The sequence below is a fragment of the Thecamonas trahens genome (assembly GCF_000142905.1).
Source record: "Thecamonas trahens ATCC 50062 unplaced genomic scaffold supercont1.32, whole genome shotgun sequence".
Taxonomy (NCBI): Eukaryota; order Apusomonadida; family Apusomonadidae; genus Thecamonas; species Thecamonas trahens.
The window spans coordinates 44791-64985 of NW_013657648.1; the positions used below are offsets into that span (position 1 = coordinate 44791).

General features: G+C 65.1%; 8 protein-coding genes across 8 annotated transcripts; 3 read left to right on the forward strand and 5 right to left on the reverse strand.

The window, feature by feature from the left end:
- Positions 1–22: 22 nt before the first annotated feature.
- Positions 23–2940, forward strand: AMSG_06962 (uncharacterized protein; the record flags this gene model as incomplete). Its single annotated transcript, XM_013901006.1, has 2 exons — positions 23–586; positions 622–2940. The coding sequence occupies 2 exons, from the start codon at positions 23–25 to the stop codon at positions 2869–2871; spliced, it is 2814 nt and encodes a 937-aa protein (XP_013756460.1). The 3' UTR covers positions 2872–2940.
- Positions 2941–3322: 382 nt separating this feature from the next.
- Positions 3323–7220, forward strand: AMSG_12022 (uncharacterized protein; the record flags this gene model as incomplete). Its single annotated transcript, XM_013901099.1, has 3 exons — positions 3323–3727; positions 3795–6384; positions 6583–7220. 3 exons carry the CDS (start codon positions 3323–3325, stop codon positions 7218–7220), a joined length of 3633 nt encoding a protein of 1210 aa, XP_013756553.1.
- Positions 7221–7276: 56 nt separating this feature from the next.
- Positions 7277–8330, reverse strand: AMSG_06965 (uncharacterized protein; the record flags this gene model as incomplete). Its single annotated transcript, XM_013901007.1, has 2 exons — positions 7277–8105; positions 8208–8330. 2 exons carry the CDS (start codon positions 8328–8330, stop codon positions 7308–7310), a joined length of 921 nt encoding a protein of 306 aa, XP_013756461.1. The 3' UTR covers positions 7277–7307.
- A 153-nt stretch (positions 8331–8483) lies between these two features.
- Positions 8484–9395, reverse strand: AMSG_06966 (uncharacterized protein). Its single transcript, XM_013901008.1, has 2 exons — positions 9217–9395; positions 8484–8806 (listed from the first exon to the last, which is right to left on the reverse strand). Exons 1-2 carry the CDS (start codon positions 9378–9380, stop codon positions 8557–8559), a joined length of 414 nt encoding a protein of 137 aa, XP_013756462.1. The 5' UTR covers positions 9381–9395; the 3' UTR covers positions 8484–8556.
- Positions 9396–9665: 270 nt separating this feature from the next.
- AMSG_06967 (uncharacterized protein) lies at positions 9666–11228 on the reverse strand (the record flags this gene model as incomplete). The annotated part of the gene is made up of 2 exons (XM_013901009.1): positions 9666–10634; positions 11139–11228. 2 exons carry the CDS (start codon positions 11226–11228, stop codon positions 9666–9668), a joined length of 1059 nt encoding a protein of 352 aa, XP_013756463.1.
- A 14-nt stretch (positions 11229–11242) lies between these two features.
- AMSG_06968 (hsp71-like protein) lies at positions 11243–13301 on the reverse strand. The gene has a single exon (XM_013901010.1). The coding sequence runs from the start codon at positions 13233–13235 to the stop codon at positions 11259–11261; it is 1977 nt and encodes a 658-aa protein (XP_013756464.1). The 5' UTR covers positions 13236–13301; the 3' UTR covers positions 11243–11258.
- Positions 13302–13990: 689 nt separating this feature from the next.
- On the forward strand, positions 13991–17551 carry AMSG_06969 (uncharacterized protein; the record flags this gene model as incomplete). The annotated part of the gene is made up of 2 exons (XM_013901011.1): positions 13991–17287; positions 17495–17551. The coding sequence occupies 2 exons, from the start codon at positions 13991–13993 to the stop codon at positions 17549–17551; spliced, it is 3354 nt and encodes a 1117-aa protein (XP_013756465.1).
- A 60-nt stretch (positions 17552–17611) lies between these two features.
- AMSG_06970 (cyclic nucleotide-binding protein) lies at positions 17612–20146 on the reverse strand. Its single transcript, XM_013901012.1, has 2 exons — positions 20042–20146; positions 17612–19821 (listed from the first exon to the last, which is right to left on the reverse strand). The coding sequence occupies exons 1-2, from the start codon at positions 20065–20067 to the stop codon at positions 17613–17615; spliced, it is 2235 nt and encodes a 744-aa protein (XP_013756466.1). The 5' UTR covers positions 20068–20146; the 3' UTR covers position 17612.
- Between the last annotated feature and the right edge of the window lie 49 nt (positions 20147–20195).

A 20195-nucleotide genomic window follows, 5' to 3' on the forward strand; every position in this document is an offset into this window, starting at 1 on the left:
CCCCCACCCCACCCCACCCGCTATGCGACTCCCCTCACAGACAGCGCTGCGTAAGCTGCTAGACTCTACAGTTGCAGCAGGAGTGATTGTCCTCCTTACGGTGTATGTCCTGTTTGTGGACGATGTGGTGGTCTTGGCGGGAGCGCCTGACCCGAATCAGTCTCAGGCTGTCTACGCTCTGTTGGTTCTGAAGATTGTGGTCTTCTTTGCCTTTGTCGGCGAACTGGTGGCAGAGTGCTACGCTACGCCAGAGTATGTCTTCTCCTTCTTCTTTTGGTTGGATCTCGTCACTCTCCTGTCCTTTCTTCCAGACTTTTGCTTGCTCTTTGGCTACAATCTCCTCTCCGCCATCGGTGGTCTCGTCGTTGCTCGTGCTGGTCGTGCTGCTCGCATCGCTTCCCGTCTAGCACGCTTGCTCTCGCTGGTGCGGATGGAGAAAATCCTCAAGCTCCCGCCAAATGCTGCAGACTCGTTGGATGAGGTGGCTTCGTCGGCGACGGCCGGCGAGGCGCTGGCGCGCGTGAGGACCTCGCGGTTCCCGGGCTCGGATCTCAACCGGTCGACAACCAACAAGGTGACCGCCATTGTGCTCGTTCTTTCCTTGCCACTTCGCTGCTCCAGGCGGATCCGGCGTGGAACTCGTTTGCCACGTCTGCAGTCGCAATGCTCGATGCCTCGCTCGGTAACTCGACCGCGCCGCAGCGCGACTTTGCGCTCGATGCCTTTGTCACCTCTTACTCGTCGCCCAACGTCAACGTCATCGCCATTGAGGAGGACTCGCGCCTGCTACGCGGCTCACTCGAGCCGCTGGACCATACCCGCGCCTCTTTTGTGGCGTACGTGTACTCGGCAAACGGCCGACTGCGGGTCGTCTTTGACGTCTCGGCCCGCGAGAAAACCCAGGCCCTGTACAACCTCCTGCTCATGGTCCTCGTCATCACGCTGCTCTTTTTCGGCAACTATGTCATCTGCCGCGCCTCCAACAAGCTCATCGCGCTCTCGTCCGAGCTCCTCTACCTCATGAAGCTCCTGACCCGACAGGCGAGCCAGAGGACCGACGGCGGCAGTGTGCTGGTCGACGGCCGGACCGAGCGGCGGACGCTTGGCCCGGTCTCGGCCCGCCTTCCATCGACCTTTTCGCGCATTTCGCGATCGACCCGGTCGGCATCGACGTCGTCGGAGGGGAGCGGCTCGTCGCTGTCGCACGAGTGCGGAGGCTTTTGCTCGGCCACAGCCTCGGAGTCGTCGCTCAACCGCGGCGAGACCTCGCCGCTCATTGGCACGCTGCCGCCGGCGCCTACGGTCGATCGCCCGCGCAAGCGGCCGACTGCACCGTCGCTCGCGACTGTTGTCACCGCGCTGAATGAGCAGACCGAGACTGAGCTCGCTCAGCGACGGAGTCTCCGCCGAGAGCTGCACGCTGCGCGGCTTGCCCAGCTCGGCTACGCTGTGCTCTGCGCGCGGCTAGAGCGGGTACATGCCGCTGAAGAGCGCAGCGATGTGCTCGCTGGCTCGTTCCGGCAGGTAAGCGAAGCCGACGTGGCATCGGCGTCGTCGACGTCGCCGGCATCGCCGCCGCTTGACGGCGCGTCGCTCGCAGGCATGTTTGTGTACATGGTCGGCGACGCCGATGTGGTGGCCGGCCTCTCTGCTCGGCGCGGGTCGCCGCAGCATACGCGCGCCCTCGAACTTGTCGACGGCTTTATTGTCATGTCGCGATGGTCGGGCGTGGCGCCACTCGACGCGCTCGAGCTCCTGCTGGTAGCGTTTACCGCTCCGCCGCTTTTTTCGCTCTACACTGGCGAGACTCGCAACGCAAGCATGGCGCCACGGCTGATGCTGGCGCCGATCAGCTCGGGCCGGCACCCGCAAGGGTGGGCTCGCGGCGGTCGCCACCAAGCGGCGGCATTTGCCATCCTCGAGCGGTGGCTCTCGCTCGGCCTGCCCGAGTTTGGCTCACGGCGGACGCCCGAGGCTGAGCTCCTGGCCGCCTTTGTCAACGCACTTGCAACTCACCGCTCATGGACGGTGGATGCCGGGCATTTAGAGCGGGCGATGAACCGCCAGCTCGACGGGTGGATCCAGCGCGAGGTGGCGCCGCCGGTGGTTCTGCCGCCGACGGCGTGCCCGCGGCCAGACGGCTCGCTGTACAACGTCTCGCTCCACTCGGTCCACCCGGTGGAGATGGCGCGGCAGATCACGCTCCTCGAGTCTGCGCTTTACCGCCAGATCGTGCCCGGCGAGCTGCTGCTCGCGGCACGGGCAAGCTGCGAGTCGGTCGCGGCCAACACGCACCACTTTGAAACCTCGGTGCGGCAGTACCAGCACGCGGTGCTCGCCGAAGACGACGCCATGGCTCGTGCAGCCATGATCGAAAACCTCATCCGCATCGCCACCGAGCTCCGCCGCATCCGCAACTACAACGGAGTTATGGAGGTCACCGCAGCGCTCAACTCATCGGCGCTCAAGCGGCTCAAGCTGACCTGGAACTACGTCTCGTCCGAGGCCGAGGCCGATCTTGACCAGCTGCAGGTGCTGATGGCCATGACCAACAACTCGGCGGCGTATCGGAGCGAGCTTGCCGCCGCTGCACGCCGGCCGGACGAGCCAGTCGTCCCGTTTATCGGCCTTGTCCTCTCGGACCTGACCATGGTCTCAGCCAACGCCAAGTCCGCCGAGCGCGCCGTCCGCGAGGCCCGCATCGTCGTGTCGGCGCTCCGGTGGCAAGACGCAAGCTACGCCTTTATCGAAGTCCCGCGCGTCCAGGAGCTCTTTGCTCAGGTTCTGGACGGCGCTGGAGAGGTCAACGACGACACACTGTGGGAGCGGTCGATCGCTCTGGAGCCTCAGGGTGGCAAGTCGCGATCGTGACGGCAAGCCACGTTGCCGGGCAGATCTGCAGCTGCGAGGTGAAGCAAAAAAACAAACTTCACAATAACCGCCACGACAACACACTCCCATACTGATGCACATGCTGTCACTACTTCAGCATGGAGCATGTGTGTGTGGGAGGGGGAGGGGGGGGGGGGAGGAGGAGCGATGGAGCTAATTTTTTTCTCCGACCGAAGAATCTACCACATCCGCCAGCGGAGCAATGGCCAACAAGCGAATTGCTGGAGAGTGACTGACGACGAGCGACAGCGGTAGCATCCCCGGACACACGACTTCTTTGAGGAAGGGAGAGGCTTGGACGACGGACATTGGTCAGCCACAAGACTACGACCAAGAAGAAGACAAGAAAGTAGTGCGTTTGATCAAGGCCACCACTTAGCTCGCGCAAGTCATAGACAGAGACAGGCAGACGGTCTGCTAACCTCTAACCATGCCGCACTTCAAGGGAGCGCCTGTGCCTCTCCACCCGCTGCCCCACCCTCTCCCATCGGTCACGCTTCTTCCTCCGCCGCTCTTTCAAATCTCGTACACAGGCGAAGTGTTTGAGACGTACGAAGAGTATTGCGCTCGCATTGAGTTCTACAGAACTCGTCACTTTACATGCGCTGCTACGGGCAAGCAAGGTCTCAACTTTGTTGAGGCTCTCTACTCGGAGGCCGAGGCAGAGGAGGCTCTGGCGGAGTTCTCGGTTCATACGCTGACGACGGCCGCGGCTGTCATTCATGGCAAGATCGGTCCGCTCAACAAGGTCATCACCGCCGTTCGTGCTGTGCTCAAGACCGGCTTTTGGGTCAGCGACGTCGTCTCGGTCGCCGCAGAGTTTTTGCCGCCCAACGTGGCGGATGCTGCCCGCGACGGGCCTCTCCTTCCCGCTTGGCGCTACCGTCACCGATCATGGCAAGCTGCCCCCGGGCATGCCTATTGTCCGTCTGCCACCGGCCGAAGGCATCGAGCAGCAGCTCGTGCTTGCCCTCAACGAGCTGAACGACGACGCCGGCAAGCCGGTCTCTGTCTCGTGCCTCAGCTCGCAGGTGACACGGCTCGGCCGAGTCACCGGCTGGTGCCCGATGCCCAACGCCGCCATCCGGACGCTGATGATGCTGCACGCGTCGCGCGAGCCGTGGGCCGGCGCGCCGTGGGTCGTGCACCAGGACCTCTGCGAGGACTTTAACCTCCCGCCGGTTGTGCTCGCCGCCGACGCCGCCGACCGCGCCGCCAAGTACAACGCATTTAAGCGCAAGCGGGTCGCTGACCGCGCCACCGAGGTCGCCGACAAGCGGACCAAGTACCTCGAGTCGCTGCCGCCGACCTCGCACGCGCTGGACAAGGAGGCGCCGGCCAAGCCTATTTTTGTCGCAGATGCCCTCCTCCCGCCGCTACCGGCCGACCAGCAGCCCGAACCCGGTACGCTGGTGTACACCGGCGAGGCCGAGCAGGAGCTTGTGGCTGCCTGGGCTTTTCTCGTCCGCTTTGCCGACGAGATTGCGCTCGAGCCGTACTCGTTCCCAGCCCTTCTCCGCGCCATCGACACCGTCGATACCGACGACGCCGACGATGGCACTGCGCCGCTCCTGGTCTACACCTACATTGCGCTCCTCGACCTCATTCTCACGCCGGCCCAGCACCAGGCGCTTGGCGCCCGCATCCGCGAGCACGCGCCGAGTGTGTACGCCGAGCTCTTTGGCGCCGACGCGCTCACCCGCGAGTCAACGTCGGCGGTGACCTCGGTCAACTTTTCGACCTGGCACTACGCGCTCGCCGTCTTTGCCGCCGACTATGTCGCCGAGCTCGACGGCGAGACACCGGCCGTCCTTGCGCCTCTCCTGGTCGGAGGCGAGCTGCCGGGAGCGGCGACCATTGCGGCGGCGCTTGGGCGCGCCGGCCACGCGCTCCTCCTCACCGCTATCACCGACATTATGCTTGACTCACGCTTGCTGCACACGAGCATCGCCGAGGCCGCCAAGGAGCGCGGCTCGCTGCGGGCCAAGGGCAAGAAGGAGCTGGAGGAGCTGAAGGAGAAGGCTGAGGCTGCCATCGAGGAGCTCCATGCCACCTACACCGCTGCTGGCCTCGACAAGCTGCCGAGCCCGTCGCTGGCGGTGCCCGACGATGTCGACGACGACGGCTCGTCTTCGGACGACGACGACGACGAAAATGACGACGACGACGACCGCGGCTCATCGGTTGCGCTCGGCTCCGGCCGTGGCAAGTCTGCGTTCAACAAGCCTGGCGACGAGCCGGTGCCGATGGCCACTGTCCCGCCGACGCCGTCCAAATCGCTGCCGGAAGGCATCCAGGTCAAGATCCGCGAGCTCCGGCGGCAGCTACGGTCGCTGCCGGAGCCAGAGCAGCCAGGCCCGGGCGCGTCGCGATTGGAGACGCTCGATTACAACAAGGCGATGGAGGCGTACCGCCGTGAGGCAGACGCGCTCCACGAGCGTGTGGAGGAGATGAAGTCCGAGGCCGTCAAGCTCAGTGGCGAGTATCAGAGCGCGCTCCTTGCGGCTCGCGATGATTACCTCCGCGCCCGCGAGGAGGCTGAGCTCAAGAACCTCTCGCGGTATCAGTCTGTGGCCGTTCGCGGCCACTGGCTCGGCGAAGACCGCCGCTCACGGAAGTACATGGTGCTCGAGAACGAGGGCTCGCTCCTCTTCCTCGACGTGGCCAAGCGCGAGATCCGCTCGTACTCGTCAATGCGTGAGTTGGGCAAGCTCCTCGACGCGCTCTCGCCGCTCGGCGTGGTCGAGCGCAAGCTCCGCGCCCGGCTCGAGCGCTTCCGCCGCGGCATCCAGCTCGTTCTCGAGGAGACCGAGTCGGCCGCCGCCGAGTCGGCCGCCGCCGCCGCCGAAAAGGTCCATCTTCAGGAGCAGATCGACGCCGGCCTCGTCCGCCGCTCCGCCCGGCGCACCGACGACGAGCTCGATGACGCTGCTGACCCGGTTGCCGCAGAGCTGGCCAACTACCGCAACGCGGGCTGGGAAGCCGAGGAGGCCCGACGCGAGGCTCGCCGCAACAAGCGCGCGCTTCGCGGCGGCTCGTCGTCGCGGCGCTCATCTCGCTCAGAAACCCGCGAGTCGTCGCCGGGCGCAGGCCTCGAGTCGCGCGCCGCCTCGCGCCGCGCCGCCCGCGCCATCAACGCCGGTATCGGGCGCCCCAAGAAGCTCTCTCGCGCCGAGCGCGCCAAGCGCCGCTCCCACAAGGACATGGTCGGCTCGGACGACGACGACGACGACGATGCCCTCTCCGACGACGACGACGGCGATTGGTCCGACGCCGATGACGACGATGACGACGACGACGAGTCGTCGGGCAACCACGATGAGACTTGCCACATTTGCAACAAGCGTGGCTCGCTCATCGTCTGCGAAGGCTGCCCCAAGGTCTACCACTCGGCCTGCCTCGGCATCACCGTCGGCGACTCGGACGACGAGTGGTTCTGCCCGGCGTGCGTTGTCCAGCGAAGCGAAGGCGGACGGCGGGCACGGCGGGCGCGTCGCCGCTAAGCCGCGCACCCAATAGCCAATGCCTCGCGGCAGAGTTAAAACAAGAACCGGCATTCCCCTGTGGCCGTCGCCATCAGCCCTGTCACCGTCGTCCAGCCAGCAGCCAGCCGCCGGCGCGGGCGGCCAAGCCACTCGACGCCGTTGTGCTCGGCCATGACGACACCGCCGCCACGACGGACACGGACAGCGCTCATTGCCTGCGGACTCTCGTACAATGAAGACGGGCGTCTGGTCACGGTTCTGTCCAAGCTGCGAGCCTCCGGTGCTTACGCGCTCTGTCTCTTTGCTATGGCGCCTTGCGCCGCACCGGCGGCCTCAGCCGCGGCCGATGACCCCGACGACACGCAGCCACTCGCTGATGCCCGCAATTCGGTGACGGCTGGCCATCTCGTGGAAAGCGGGCGGCGTAGAGAGTGCGAGTGGCACGCCTCGCTCGCCAAGCTGCCGCTGCCGACGATGATCAAGGAGAATATGATCGCTGGCGACGATGGAAGTCTTGTCGACGTGTTGCCGCTCTGCCTCTGTGCGCAGGACGCGCTGGTGGTGGATGCCGGTGCCGATGACGGATCGGGGGCGGTGCAAGTGTCTGGAGGCGAGGTGCGGCGGGCACTGGACGCTGCGAGGATCACAGAAGTGCATGTGGCCGGGATGGCAACAGAGGGCGCGGTGGCGGCAACAGCAAGGGCGGCGCTGGAAGAAGGCTGGTCGGTGGCGGTGTTGGAGGATGTAGCGGTGTCTGATGCGCCCGAGGTGGCGGCAGCGGCCCTGGTGGCTCTGGAAGGCGAGGGTGTGCGGCTGCTGCTATCGAGCGATGTCTCTTTGTAGTGGTGGACGTCGGGCGGGGAGGCGTAAACGAGCGATGCATCATGGACCAAGGGCTGGGCTGGGGAATGCGTTTGTGGGCTACGGGCTTCAGATGGACGAGTCCGACTCGGACGACGAGTCGTCGTCCGAGGCGGCGAAGAGCGGGCGAGGGGGGGCGGTGGCGGGAAAGGCCGCGAGCGGATGCGGGGTGAGCGCCGAGTGCCGCGGCGAGAGGAGGCGTTGGTGGAAGAGGGCCGGGTAGGCGAGCGGCGAGGCGGCCGAGGGCGAGCCCATAGGCAGCGGCGGCTTGGACGCGCCGAGCGACATCCAGGCCGATGAGACTGGCTGGGCGTGTGCGACAGCGAGTGGGTAGGCCAGATGCGGGCGGCGGCGCGAGGCTTGCGGCGAGTGCGGCGGTGAGCCAAAGGCGCCGGGCGAGGGCGGGGCTTGCTGCGCTTGTTGGGCCTGTGGTGGCCGCGGCGAGGCAAGCGGCGCGTAAGGAAAGGTAAAGACGGCCTGCGGCGAGGGTGGAACGAGCATGGTCTGCGGCGGGAAGGGCGTGGGGCGGGCATGCCGTGGCGAAGCCAGGCGATGGGCAAGCATCGAAGCGTACCTGACCGGAGAGGCACGCCCGTCGAATGTGGGTGCAGGCCCACCAGTGCGGTCGGGACTTGCGGGTAGCGGCGGCTTGTGGAAGCCATGATCCGAGTACTCTACATCCATGGAAGTATCCAGCCTCAGTGGCGTTCCACCGAGCCGCATCGCCATCCTCTGCGGCTGGCTCATTCTTCCGGGCAGCAGATGCGCCGCCAGCGGCCGCCCAATCTCCTCATCGTCCTTGTGCACCTCGAGCCACTGCCTCGCCGCCTCGAGCGAGCTGTTGGTGAGGAGCAGGGCCTTTTCCGCCTGCACAGGAGAGATAAGGCGGGAATGTTAGTAGCGAAGATGATATCCACGTGTTGTCCATGTGGAGGGGGGAGAGGGGGAGAGGGGGAGGGGGAGGCGTACCGCCACCTGGTCGACGCCGTCGTTGACGAGGGTGATGAGGGCACAGGCAAAGGTTCGGGAGACCGGAGAGATGCCTGGGTGGATGACTTCGACAGTGTCGATATCTGTAGGAGGGGTGGTCATGGTGCGAGTGGAAGTGGGCAGGGGGGCGGTGGGGGGGGGTGGGAGGGGGCGGGGGGTGGGGCGGGGGAGGGAGAGGTGGTGGCGGTGGCGGGCGTGGCCGGGCCACGGCGGGGGGGGGGGGGGGGGATGGTGGGGATGGCGGAGAGGGGATGATGACATTGATTGTGTCTTTGACTGTGGTGGGGGTAGTAGTAGTAGTGGTGGTACAAGATCTGAAACTACATGCCTACATGCGCTGCAGCTCCTGGAGGCGGTTGATGAGGCCCTCGAGGACATCGTCTGAGCAAGCACGCTCTGTGAGCGAGGGGATGAGCGAGCGAGCTTCTGCCACAGAGCGAGGCATAAGATTGGCCATGGCCGCCAGCTGAACAGGCTCGAGGCCGGCCTGCTCGAGCATGGTCCGGGTGTCCATGATCGACTGCATCTCGGTGATGTGGTTGAACCGCTGCGCATACTCGAGCGTCTTGAGGAACGTGCTGTCCGCGCCCACCCACCACCGTAGCCCCACAGCAACAGAGCCAAGTAGAAGAGCATCATGTGAGTCCACGCGATGCCCGGTCACGACACGTCCGCCATGGCCGTACCCACTGAGGAGGGGCAGCATACACCACCATGGGCAACTTCAACACACTATTTCCTTCCCCATGACCATGACCATGACCATGACCATGACCATGACCATGACCATGACCATGGCCATGACCATGACCATACCCATGAATATACCCATGTCCATGCCCACCACCCCACAACTGCTCCCCTCCTCTCCTAGGGGGATCACCCCCCTCCCTCCCTCCCCCCCCCCCCCCTCCCCCCCCCCACACACACAGCCACAACCCCTCCACCCCCCACCCCATACCCCCATCCACCCACCCACGGTACGTACTCCTTCAGACCCTCGCTGGTGGTCCCTGCGCGAAGAGCCTCCTCATGGGCATCGGCCTGCTGCTTCAGAACAGTGGCCACTTCGGCAAGCATGAGGCAGTCGGCCTCGGCAAAGTCGGCGCCAAAGGCACGCATAGCCGCACTGCTGCCCTCTCCGCTCGCCATGGTGGGTAGAGCGGGTGGGTTGGTGGGAGGAGGGGGGCGGGGGGGAGGGGGGGAGTTGGGTGGCGTGCTGCCGCAGCCGTGCGTTGGCTAGGCAGAGCGGGGGCGGGTGTGCTGGACTGCGACTCGCCCGGCGCTGGCCAGTTCGATGCCCAACACTCTCGCTCTCTCACCCATTCTGTGCCCACATGTCAATACGCCAGCCTCGGCAACAGGATATTCAGATGTGGGCTGTTCTTTTGATGATGGCTACGAGGAGGGGGGGGGGGACATATCACGGACGGATCGTCACCGCGTTGATGACGAGAAGAACGAATACGACGAGGCAGAGTCGTCTTGGGGAGAGCCGGACGACGATGTCCATGATGACGATGATGATGAGGACGATGATGACGACTCGTCGTCGGATGTGCTCGACATTGACACAGAGAGCAGGGTGGCCCAGGTCTGCGAGGGACCGACCAGCTGCTCGTACGAGTCGGAGAGACTCCCGTCCGCCATCGACTCGGACCCGCTCGACGAGCTGGACGACGACGGGACAGAGTTCGCGGCTCGCAGCGCGCCAAGCGTGAGCACGAGCAGATCGCGCTGGAACCTGTTCTTTGCCACAAGCGGCAGGTGGGTGCTCGCATCGACAGCCAGCTCCATGTCGACGTCACCGACATAGGCGACAGCCATGTGGCTGTTGAGCTCGGCCCGGGCGAGGCGAGCGGCGCAGAGCTCACGGCGAGTGGTCGGCCGGTCGCGCGTGGTGTGCGGAACAGCAAGTACGTCCATTTTGGCGCGATCAAGCCGAAGGACAACCTCGGCGTGAACGGGCGAGTAGAGCCGAAACTCGGCGTGCCCCCGCGCGACGAGCTTGTCCACCGTCCTGCCCATGACCGGCTCGACGGTGACGCGCCCGAGCGACCGCAACACCAGCGGTGCAGCAGCCTGGCTGCCGTCGCTCTCCCACCGCGGCGTGACTACAGCCTCGAGATAGCTCCCGACGTCCAGCGCTGTTGGTGCGTACTGCGGCCCGATCGCGCCCTGAATGACCACGCTCTTGCTAGCTCCTGTCGTACGGCGAGCTGCACGCCGCCATACGATGTCCATCTGCCACCGCACATCCCCACCCAGCGGGACAACCTCGACCTCGGACGCAGTGTCAAGCACGCCCACAATGGCTCCGCCGTCATATCCCACGTCTGCTACCGTTCTTGACCGGCGCTGTGACCGTGGCCGCGACCGGCGCCGTGACCGCGACCGTGGCCGCGACTGTGACCGCGAGCCCACAGCTGTCGACGAGCGAGACAGCGATCGCTCGCCACGGCTCGACCCCTCGCCACGACTCGCCTCCCTGCCACGACTCGTCCCCCGATGGCTGTCCGTGCACTGGCTGGGCCCGGCACCCAGGCTCCAGCCGTCCGTCCACGACGCGTCCCAGACCGAGGCCTCGCCCCAACGCCTCCCGCCCAGACCAGTGGCACTCTCAGCCAGAGCCACAGTCTCGTGAGCGCCAGGCGGTGGTAAGGAACGTCCCCGCTCAGCCCGCTCAGCCCTGTCGGCCTCATCTGCCCGCTCCAGCCTCCTGCCTCGGCTCCTGCTCCTGCTCCTGCTCCTGCTCATACTCCTGCGTACGCTCGTGGTCGAGCGCCTCCTCCCCCCCAAGCCGGACTCCCTACCACCCACAGGCATGCCCAAACTCGTCGCCCAAACCGCAGGCTGTCTCTGCCATGGCTGCTGGCGGCTCTGTGGCGATCGGTGCAGCGGAGGTCGAACAAGCGCCCCGGACGACGTCGCCCACATGCCGCCGTTGGCGCAGTTGAGTGGTGGCGCCTGAGCGGCAACAGGCAGGAGCGTACAAGGCATACATGTGGCCAAAAGGTGGTATCATTTACCTCAGTCGATCTCCTCGATGGTCGGCTCGCCAGATCCGCCCGGAGCAGCGGCACCGCCCGTCGGCATGCCGCCGGGCATGCCACCAGGCATGCCGCCCGGCATGCCGCCCGGAGCACCGCCGGCGGCACCAGCAGCCTGGGCAGCCTTCTGGATGATCGGGTTGGCGACGCCCTCGAGATCCTTCTGCTGATGCTCGAACTCCTCCTTCTCGGCCTCCTGGTTCGAGTCGAGCCACGAGATGACCTCGTCGATCTTGGCGTTGAGCGTGGTCTTGTCGGCCTCGGGGATGGAGAGCTTGTCGTCGCGGAGGGTGGAGCGGAGCGAGTACGCGTAGTTCTCGAGACCGTTGCGCGCCTCGACCTTCTGGCGGACCTTCTCGTCGTCGGCCGCGTACTTTTCGGCCTCGGAGACCATGCGCTCGATCTCCTCCTTGGAGAGGCGGCCAGACTCGTTCTTGATCTGGATCTTGTTGATGTTGCCGGTCGACTTCTCCTGGGCCGACACGTTGAGGATGCCGTTGGCGTCAATGTCAAAGACAACCTCGATCTGCGGCTGGCCGCGCGGCATCGGCGGGATGCCGGTCAGCTCGAACTTGCCGAGCAGGTTGTTGTCCTTGGTCTGCGCCCGCTCGCCCTCAAACACCTGGATGAGGACACCAGGCTGGTTGTCCGAGTACGTCGAGAACGTCTGGGTCTTCTTGGTCGGGATCGTCGTGTTGCGCGGGATGAGCTTGGTCATCACGCCACCGGCGGTCTCCAGGCCAAGCGAGAGCGGCGTGACGTCGAGGAGGAGCAGGTCGTTGAGCTTGCCGGTATCGTCGTGGTCGCCCGAGAGAATGGCGGCCTGGACGGCGGCACCGTAGGCAACGGCCTCATCCGGGTTGATCGACTTGCACGGCTCCTTGCCCGAGAAGTAGTCCGAGAGCAGCTTCTGGACCCGCGGGATGCGGGTCGAGCCACCCACGAGCACAATCTCGTGGATCTCAGACTTGGACAGGCCCGAGTCCGAGATGGCGCGCTCCACAGGCTCGAGGCACTTGCGGAAGAGGTCCTGGTTGAGCTCCTCAAACCGAGCCCGGGTGATCGAGGTGTAAAAGTCGATGCCCTCAAAGAGCGAGTCAATCTCGATCGACGCGTTGGTCGACGACGAGAGCGTGCGCTTCGCGCGCTCGCACGCCGTGCGGAGCCGGCGCATCGCGCGGACGTTGCCCGAGATGTCCTTCTTGTGCTTGCGCTTGAACTCACGCACAAAGTGGTCGACAAGGCGGTTGTCAAAGTCCTCGCCGCCAAGGTGGGTGTCACCGGCAGTCGACTTGACCTCAAAGATGCCGTCCTCGATGGTGAGGACGGAAACGTCAAAGGTACCGCCACCCAGATCAAAGATGAGCACGTTCTTCTCGCCGCCCTTCTGGTCGAGGCCGTACGCGATCGCGGCCGCCGTCGGCTCGTTAATGATGCGCAGGACGTTGAGGCCGGCAATGGTGCCGGCGTCCTTGGTCGCCTGACGCTGCGAGTCGTTAAAGTACGCAGGCACCGTGATGACCGCGTTGCCCACGTCCGTCCCGAGGTACGCCTCCGCCACCTGCTTCATCTTGGTCAGCACCATCGACGAGATCTCCTCCGGCGAGAACGTCTTGCTCTCGCCCTGGTACTCGACCTGGATCATCGGCTTGCCCGCCTTATCCACAACCGCAAACGGCCAGTGCGCCTTGTCAGACTGCACCGCCGGGTCCGAGTACTCGCGCCCAATGAGCCGCTTGGCGTCGAACACCGTGTTGCGCGGGTTCATCGCCGTCTGCAGCTTGGCAGCGTCGCCGATCAGCCGCTCAGAGTCGGTAAACGCCACATACGACGGCGTCGTCCGGTTACCCTGGTCGTTGGCGATAATCTCCACACGATCGTTGCGCCACACGCCGACGCACGAGTACGTCGTTCCGAGGTCAATGCCCACAGAAGCTCCGTTGTTCTTAGCAGCCATGGTTTCTTGTGTTGTTGTTGTTTGTTACTCTCTTGCTTTCAGTAGCTCCGATGAGTTGGTTGTTGCTTGCTGTCTGGCTCGCCCTGCACCCCCTCGAAATTCCGTCGCATTTTATGCCCGCCGACGTGAACCTTCTTGAAAATCCGGAGTGAAGCACCGGGTCGCGGCTACCTTCTGCGCCCTGCCCTGCTGGTATTCAGCCACCCATGCCTTTCCAAACACCATGTTATACTCGCCAGTACTTGCTCTACACATCCCTCTGCTCCATTATTCTTTGCTAGGTCACTATCTCCCGTAAAGCCCCAGTTTCCAGCTCCCCAGCAAGATGCGAGCCTGCATCACGAAATTGGGCCATGTTTCATGAAGCCTTCCGCCTCCCCTCCCCCCTCCATCTCCCCACACCTCCATCTACCTGCTTCATCCTCATCTCCCCTCCCACCACTTTTTACATCAGCTGTGTGCAACAGTCTTGCCCACCCCACATCACCCTCAGCCCCTCCCCTCTCCTTCCACCAGTGTATTCCACCCACCCTCGCCTGGCCGCGGCGATGCCACACACGACGCGCAGAGCCGGTCCCAACCTCATCTCGACGCGAAACACGTCCCTCCAAATATTTTATCAATTTCTCAACCAACACCCCCCACTCCCTCCGCCTCCACCGTGACCCTCCTTGCCCCGCTGCTGTCGGCACTCTCTCCCCGTCAACGGAGTCGCCTCCTCGCTGCGCACCCCACACTCCACCCTTGGCAACGCCATGCCGAGACGTGGAGCACTACGAGAGCGGGAACTGGCACATGTCCAGCTCCGCGGCCCGGGAGGGCGTGCCACCGAGCACGCGCTCTGCCTCTGGATCACGTCCGTTGTGACGTCTCGGCACCCGCGAGTCACTTCGCTGGGCCAGCTCGCCGACTCAATGGCACTGGCCCAGACCACGGCTCAACTCATCCCATCGTACAAGGTCTTCTACGTCCATGGGAATGGGAGGGAGTTTCCACTCTCCGTCCCTCCCGTGGGTGCCCGGGCCGCTCGTCGCAACCTTCGCCTCCTGGCTGATCTCTGGGACGAGTACACCGGCTCGTTCACAGCCACAGCTCCCTTTCCGCCGCCCTCGCATCCGCTCGCCCACTCGGTCCCTACCTCGGCTACGAACTCGATCACCGACTACTCGTCATCATCGCCGTCGTCATCTGCCTCCAGTGACGACAACAGCGACATCAAGCCGCAGACCCGTCGCAAGCCAAAGCCCAGCTCCAAGCCCAGCTCCAAGCCCGGTTCCAAGTCCAAGTCCAAGTCTAGGTCCAGCGCCAAGCACACCACCAAATCCAAGCGCGCCAACAAAGCATCAGGCTCCTCACTGAGAGGATCCTCGAAGCAGCCTGTCAAGCCGGACAAGCCAGACAAGTCGGATGAGTCCAAGCAGCGGAAGCGGAGCCGCAAGGGCAAGCACCGCCCCCGTCGCTCGCAGCGCATCCTGCGCCTCCTGCCCCTTCCGACCTTGCCGCCGCTCGACGTCGAGCCACACGCAGTTGCCGCCGGTGAGCCACGCGCCGTTGCCGCTGCCGTATTTGGCATAGCCATGCGCCACTACGCCACGTCGCTCCCGATCCCGCTGGCGCCGAACCTCGCCCACGACGCCGCGCTGGCTGACGCCTTTATGGTCGGCGTCGCCGCGTTTATCTCGGACCTGATATCCGACGCACTACCTGTGCTCGCTGATGCTGGCATTCCACCGCCTACCTTGCCACTGGTTGACACCGGGCGTGCGGTCGCTGACGGCGGTGCGCTGCTAGCGCTCATTGTTGCCGCCCCCGGCTCGGCAGCCTCGCTCGATCTTGCCGCTGTCGCCACCGCCGAGCCGCACCGCCGGGTTGGCATGGCGCTCAAGACTGCCTTTGACACCTGGTCCGTCCCTGCCCTCCTCCGTTCTGCCGACTGGCTCGCTGCCTCGGCCCCGCTCGTCAACGCTCTCTACCTCTGCATGGTTGCCGAGTTGGCGTTTGGCGCCCCACCACACCTGCATCCTGCTGACGTTGTCGCCTTTGCCGCCCTTCGGACCGAGGTCGATGCCCTCCGTGCTGCTGCCTCTGACCCGACTTTGGCCGACGGCTCGGAGCCAGGCTCCGAGCCCGAGCCGGAGCCGGGGCCGCCGGAGCGCATCAGCCCTGTCGTCCGCACCCTCGATGACCTCGCATCGCAGCTCCGATCCAAGGCTCTCAGCGGCCTCGGCGCCCGTGCTCCGCCCTCGGTCCGGAGGCTCTTGGCCTTGGAGTCGCAAGTTACCACCGCCAAGCTCCGCATGATGCTCGCTGTTGCCGAGGGTGTTGCCGGCAAAGCCGTCGTTCGCGATGCTCTCGCGGCTGCCGCTGAATCCGCCGCTCTTACTGATGACTCTAAGCCGCGAGGCGGCGGGGGCAAAACCTCGACCCAAAAAGCCGCCCGCTCCCGATCGGGTGGGCCTGCGACTCCAGCCGCACCACCCGAGATCAGCGATACCGCCGCGGCCCGATTTCGTGCCGCAAGTCTTGTGTCATCGTTTGCCGCTGTCGAGCCGCTTGCGCTGCAAACTGTTCAGCTCAGCCGTGCTGCCCACCACCTCGCCACCCGGGTGGCCGATGCCGAGACGCGGACGGCTCGGCTGACGGGCGTCCTCGCGACGCGCGCTCACGCCACGGCGCCGCTCGAGCAGCAGCTCTCGCGCGTTCTTGGTCGCCACACCTGCTTTGTCACTGCCGCGCCCTCACCCGGCACCCGCTCGCCCAAGGAGACTGCGCAAGCCGCGCAGGGCCGCGTCATGGCGCGGTCGGCATCGGGCTCACTCACTGTTGTCGCCCTCGAGGTCATTGGCGCCGCTCCGCTCCTTGCCGCCTTTGGCGATGTCATGCACGAGGCGCTTGCCACGCTCGAGGTCCACATCGACCGCCTCCGCCGCCTCTTGCACGGCCAGCTCGAGGCTGCATCCGGCCCGTACTACACTCTCTCCTTCTCACACCCCGGCGCTGCTGTCGTCTTTGCCCTCCGACTTCATACCGCCCTCACGACCGCTACGTGGCCGCCCCCGATTGCTGACGTGGCCAATCCGTTCACGGCACCAGCTGGCCCAAGCGATGCCCGTGGCCAGCTTTGGGTAGCTGCCGGCATTGCTGACGGCTCTGTTACGCTCGCCCACACACAGGCGACAGGCGTTGCTTCCATCGGCGGCGAGACCGTAGCCGCTGCTGTTGCGCTCCGCGATGCCGCGCCCGGTGGCGCCACCTTTGTCACCGAAGCGCTCTCACTCCAACTGGCAACGCTTGCGCACACCGCTGCACGCGAGACGTCCTCGCCAGCCCAAGCGCCGTCGCGCCCACCGGCGCAGTCGAAGTCCGGTGCTCGAGGCAAGCCAGGCCGCCGCAGTGATCGTGGATCACCGTCGCTCAAAGGCGGCTCGCGCTCGCGCGCGTCGCTTGCGCCCAAGCCTTCCAAGAGCCAGGTCGGTTTTACCGGTCCCGAGCGCGAGGAGCTCGCCGCCGCCGAGCTCGCGGTCGACCTCGCCGCGGCGAGCGTGCCTGGCGTCGGTCCGGTTTTTTCTCTCGCCGCTGCCAAGGCGCGTGTCCACGACGACGCACGAACCAGCGCCATCGCCGCCTCGCCCCACCTCTGGCGCGAGGCATGGACACTACTCCGCGCCCGCCACACACCACGCGACTCGGATGTCAACCTAACCGAGACCCTCAAGGCTGCGACTGTCGCCGTCGAGTCCGACCTCGCCGCCGCCCGCGCCCGCCTTGCCGACCTCCGCACCCGCATCGCCGATCTCGAGACTAGCCTCGGCGACTGGCTGGACGTCACCGAGCCTGACCCGCCCGTTGACTCTGATCTCCTCTCCGGCGAGCCCGACCCCTCGCTTGTCCGGGCCCAGCTCTGGGTCGGTCGCACTCGTGTCGCACTTTCACGGCTTCGCGGCGAGCTCGACGACTTCCAGGCGCTCCCGCCGCACACGCTCTCTGCCCTGCAGCGCACCCCGCCTGCGGTCCCAGACCCGCCGCCGCCGCGCCGCGCTCCGCCAGTGCCCGTAGCCGCCAGCCCTGATCCTGCCCCTCGCAGGCAACCTGCCACCACGTTCACCGCCTCCACCCTACCGCCGGCCCCCACCGCTCCCACTCGCCCTCACCCTCGCCGCTCTCCTCCGCCCCATCACCGCCCGCCATCGCCGCCGGTCTCGAACGATCTGTGGGCAACACTCCCGCCCGCGCCGGCGTCGCGAGCCCGCCTCGAAGAGATGCGCCGCCGCAAGGGCGCACGCGTCCGCCTCTCCCCGATCAAACCTGTTGACTAGCCGATGCTGCACCCGCGCGTGTGTGTCTCGCGTACAATGACCTTCACTCTCTTCAAACACATTACTCGATCGAGACAACGGTGGTCGTCCCACCGCGTGCATTGGCGCGGGTCGACGCGGGCGGCGCCGGGGCGACGCGGTTGCGGCGGCCGCCTGCTACGCGGCGAGCATGGACAGCAGCGTCAAAACCGGTCTCGCCCTCGTCCGACATCTCCATTGAGGTCGAGTCGTCGAGGCGGCGACTGGACCCCCTGCGGCGCACGCCGCGATTGACGCTCCCGGTCGAGGAGACAGCCGGAAGCGGAGCGCGGGGCGCCGAGCCCGAGTCGCCCGAACCGCGGCGGTCCGAGACGGCGCGGGCAAGCTTGCGCGAGGAGCGGTTGGTCCTGGCAGCGACTGTCGCCTGCTGGCCCGAGACAAAGGCTGAGAACGGGACGGCGGCGTCACCGGTCGACGCCACGTAACCCCGCTGCGCCATAATCTGAGCAATGAGTCCCATGAGCACCTCGTACGTGTAGTCAAGGTCATCGAGCGACATCAGCCCGATGGTCGAGGCCTGTGCAGTCAGTTGCTCGACCGCCCGGAAAAACATCGAGAGCGGCATGGTGGTTGCCGTCGCCGACCGCGGGACAACCAGCTGTGAGGCGTGGGCGGCGGCGGCGCGGACGAGAGGCAGCCCGGGCCCAGGCGACGGCATGGCCAGGTTGGGTGCGGGTGCGTCCATCGCGCCCGCTACCGCTGCCGTGACTGGCTGTCCCGGGCCAGGCGGCGAACCAAAGGCTTCAGCCCCGGGCGCCATGACCTCGCGGACTTCCTTGTTCTGGTCCTCGGTCCCGAGGTCGTTGGCCATGCGGTAGATCTCCATGGCGTACTCGGGAAAGTCAGAGAGCGCCTCGTCGACATCCTCCTTGAGGAGAACAAAGACGTCGACAAAGGTCTTGGCAATAATCGACGCGTTACGCTTGGCCTTCATCAGCAGCGCGACTTCGCCAAAGAATGAGCCCTCGCCGAGCGTGTTGACCTTACCCACGCCTGCCAGCTCGACGGTGACGATGCCACGGGTGATAAAGTACATCGAGGCGCCAAAGTCGCCTTCGCGAATGATGTAGTCGTTGGGCGTGTAGACCTCGGGCTTGAGCTTGCGGGTGAGCTCCTGCAAGAACGACTCGTCGCCGCACTTTTCAAACAGCGAGACTTTGCGCAAAATGTCCTTGTTGAGGTCCGACGACACGTCGGCCCGCAGATGGAGCGGCAGGTCAGAGAGAATGATGGCGTCGTTGAGGCCGGCCTGCCGCTGCCAGATGTACTGGTAGTAGTTACGGATCCGCTGCTGGAGCACCGGATTGATGCCCTTGTACCGCATCCACAGGTTGACAATGTCGAGCTTCTTGCGGAACTTGGCTCCGGTGGCGTTGCGGTTCGAAATAAGGTCTCCGACGTTACCGATAACGGAAGCAAAGACAAAGATGCCGATGAAGAGCATGCCGAACGAGAACGCGAGCTCTAGATTGGTGTCGGGCGAGTTGTGGTCGGGGCCCATGCCCGTCAGCAGCGTGATGCACCAGAACAGCGCCCGCGGATACGCCTCGTGCGCCGGCTTGGTCACCAGCGTCTGCATGCCCTGCGGCCACCCGGTGCCGACCGGCTGCGGCCACCCGCCCTCACCGAATCGCTTGTTCTCCTGCTTGACCGTCGCAAAAAACGCGCAAGCCGTCCAGTGCGCAAGCATCATGATGCCGCAGAAGAGCTTGGTCAGCCGAAACACCACAGGTCGCGACGTCGACTGCTCCCACGATCGGAAGATGTTCGGCACGTGGTAGAGCCTCAGCAACCGGTTGAGCCGCATGAACGCGTGCGGCTGGCAGTCGTACAGCGCAAAGTCAAATGGCAGCGACGCCACAAGATCCAGCAGGAACGAGCCGTGGAGGTAGTTGCGAACAACAAGCCGGCGGGTGGTGACCACCACACCCAGCGCGTAGTAGCCAACGTAGAACCGCCAGAAAATGTCCACCAGCAGCACCACGTCGCCGAGATAATCAATGGTCCACCATACTTCAGGCAGACACATGCCCGGAAACGTAGTTCGCATCGGTACAAAGACCGAGTTGTACGAGATGACCAGCAGGAGGAGGACCGACCAATACGCCCGCGTTTTCGACTTTGGCGAGAGCAGCGCGTACTCGACCGCCGACTTGCTCCAGAAGCACATCCTCTTCTCCGCCCCATCGTTCTCGTTCCTCTGCCATGACTCCTTGAGCACCTTGAACTCTCTACACATCCGCTCGCCCGTCCATACACAGCCATACACCCGTCAGTCACCGCCTTTCTCCCGCCTTCCACGTCAGCCATGGCGCTGACGGTCCGAACCCGGAACCGTCGCCGAACAAGCCCCGCATGGCCACCCATACCACCGCACACACAGCCACAGCCATCACACACACCATCACAACACACACAACCTCATCACACACGCTTCATACAACAACATACTCGATTTTGAACGCTTGCTTGGGCATGCTTGCCTCGCCTCGCTTAAAAAACGGCCCGCACCGGCTCGCTACGCTTCCTTGCCTCTCGCGCGCACGAGAGAGAGAGAGTGAGAGACAATGACGCTTCCGAGTCTGTGGCAGCCACCTCGGCCCCA

What these genes read in the sequence shown, in the direction of transcription:
- AMSG_06968 (XM_013901010.1), bottom strand. Translation starts at nt 13,235, where the DNA reads ATGGCTGCTAAGAACAACGGAGCTTCTGTGGGCATTGACCTCGGAACG.
- AMSG_06970 (XM_013901012.1), bottom strand. Translation starts at nt 20,067, where the DNA reads ATGCCCAAGCAAGCGTTCAAAATCGA. An exon ending in AAGCAAGCGTTCAAAATCGA is followed by an intron (nt 19,822 to 20,041) that starts GTATGTTGTTGT and finishes GCGGATGTGTAG; the next exon opens with AGAGTTCAAGGTGCTCAAGG.
- AMSG_06966 (XM_013901008.1), bottom strand. Translation starts at nt 9,380, where the DNA reads ATGGCGAGCGGAGAGGGCAGCAGTGCGGCTATGCGTGCCTTTGGCGCC. An exon ending in ACCAGCGAGGGTCTGAAGGA is followed by an intron (nt 8,807 to 9,216) that starts GTACGTACCGTG and finishes GGGCGCGGACAG; the next exon opens with CACGTTCCTCAAGACGCTCG.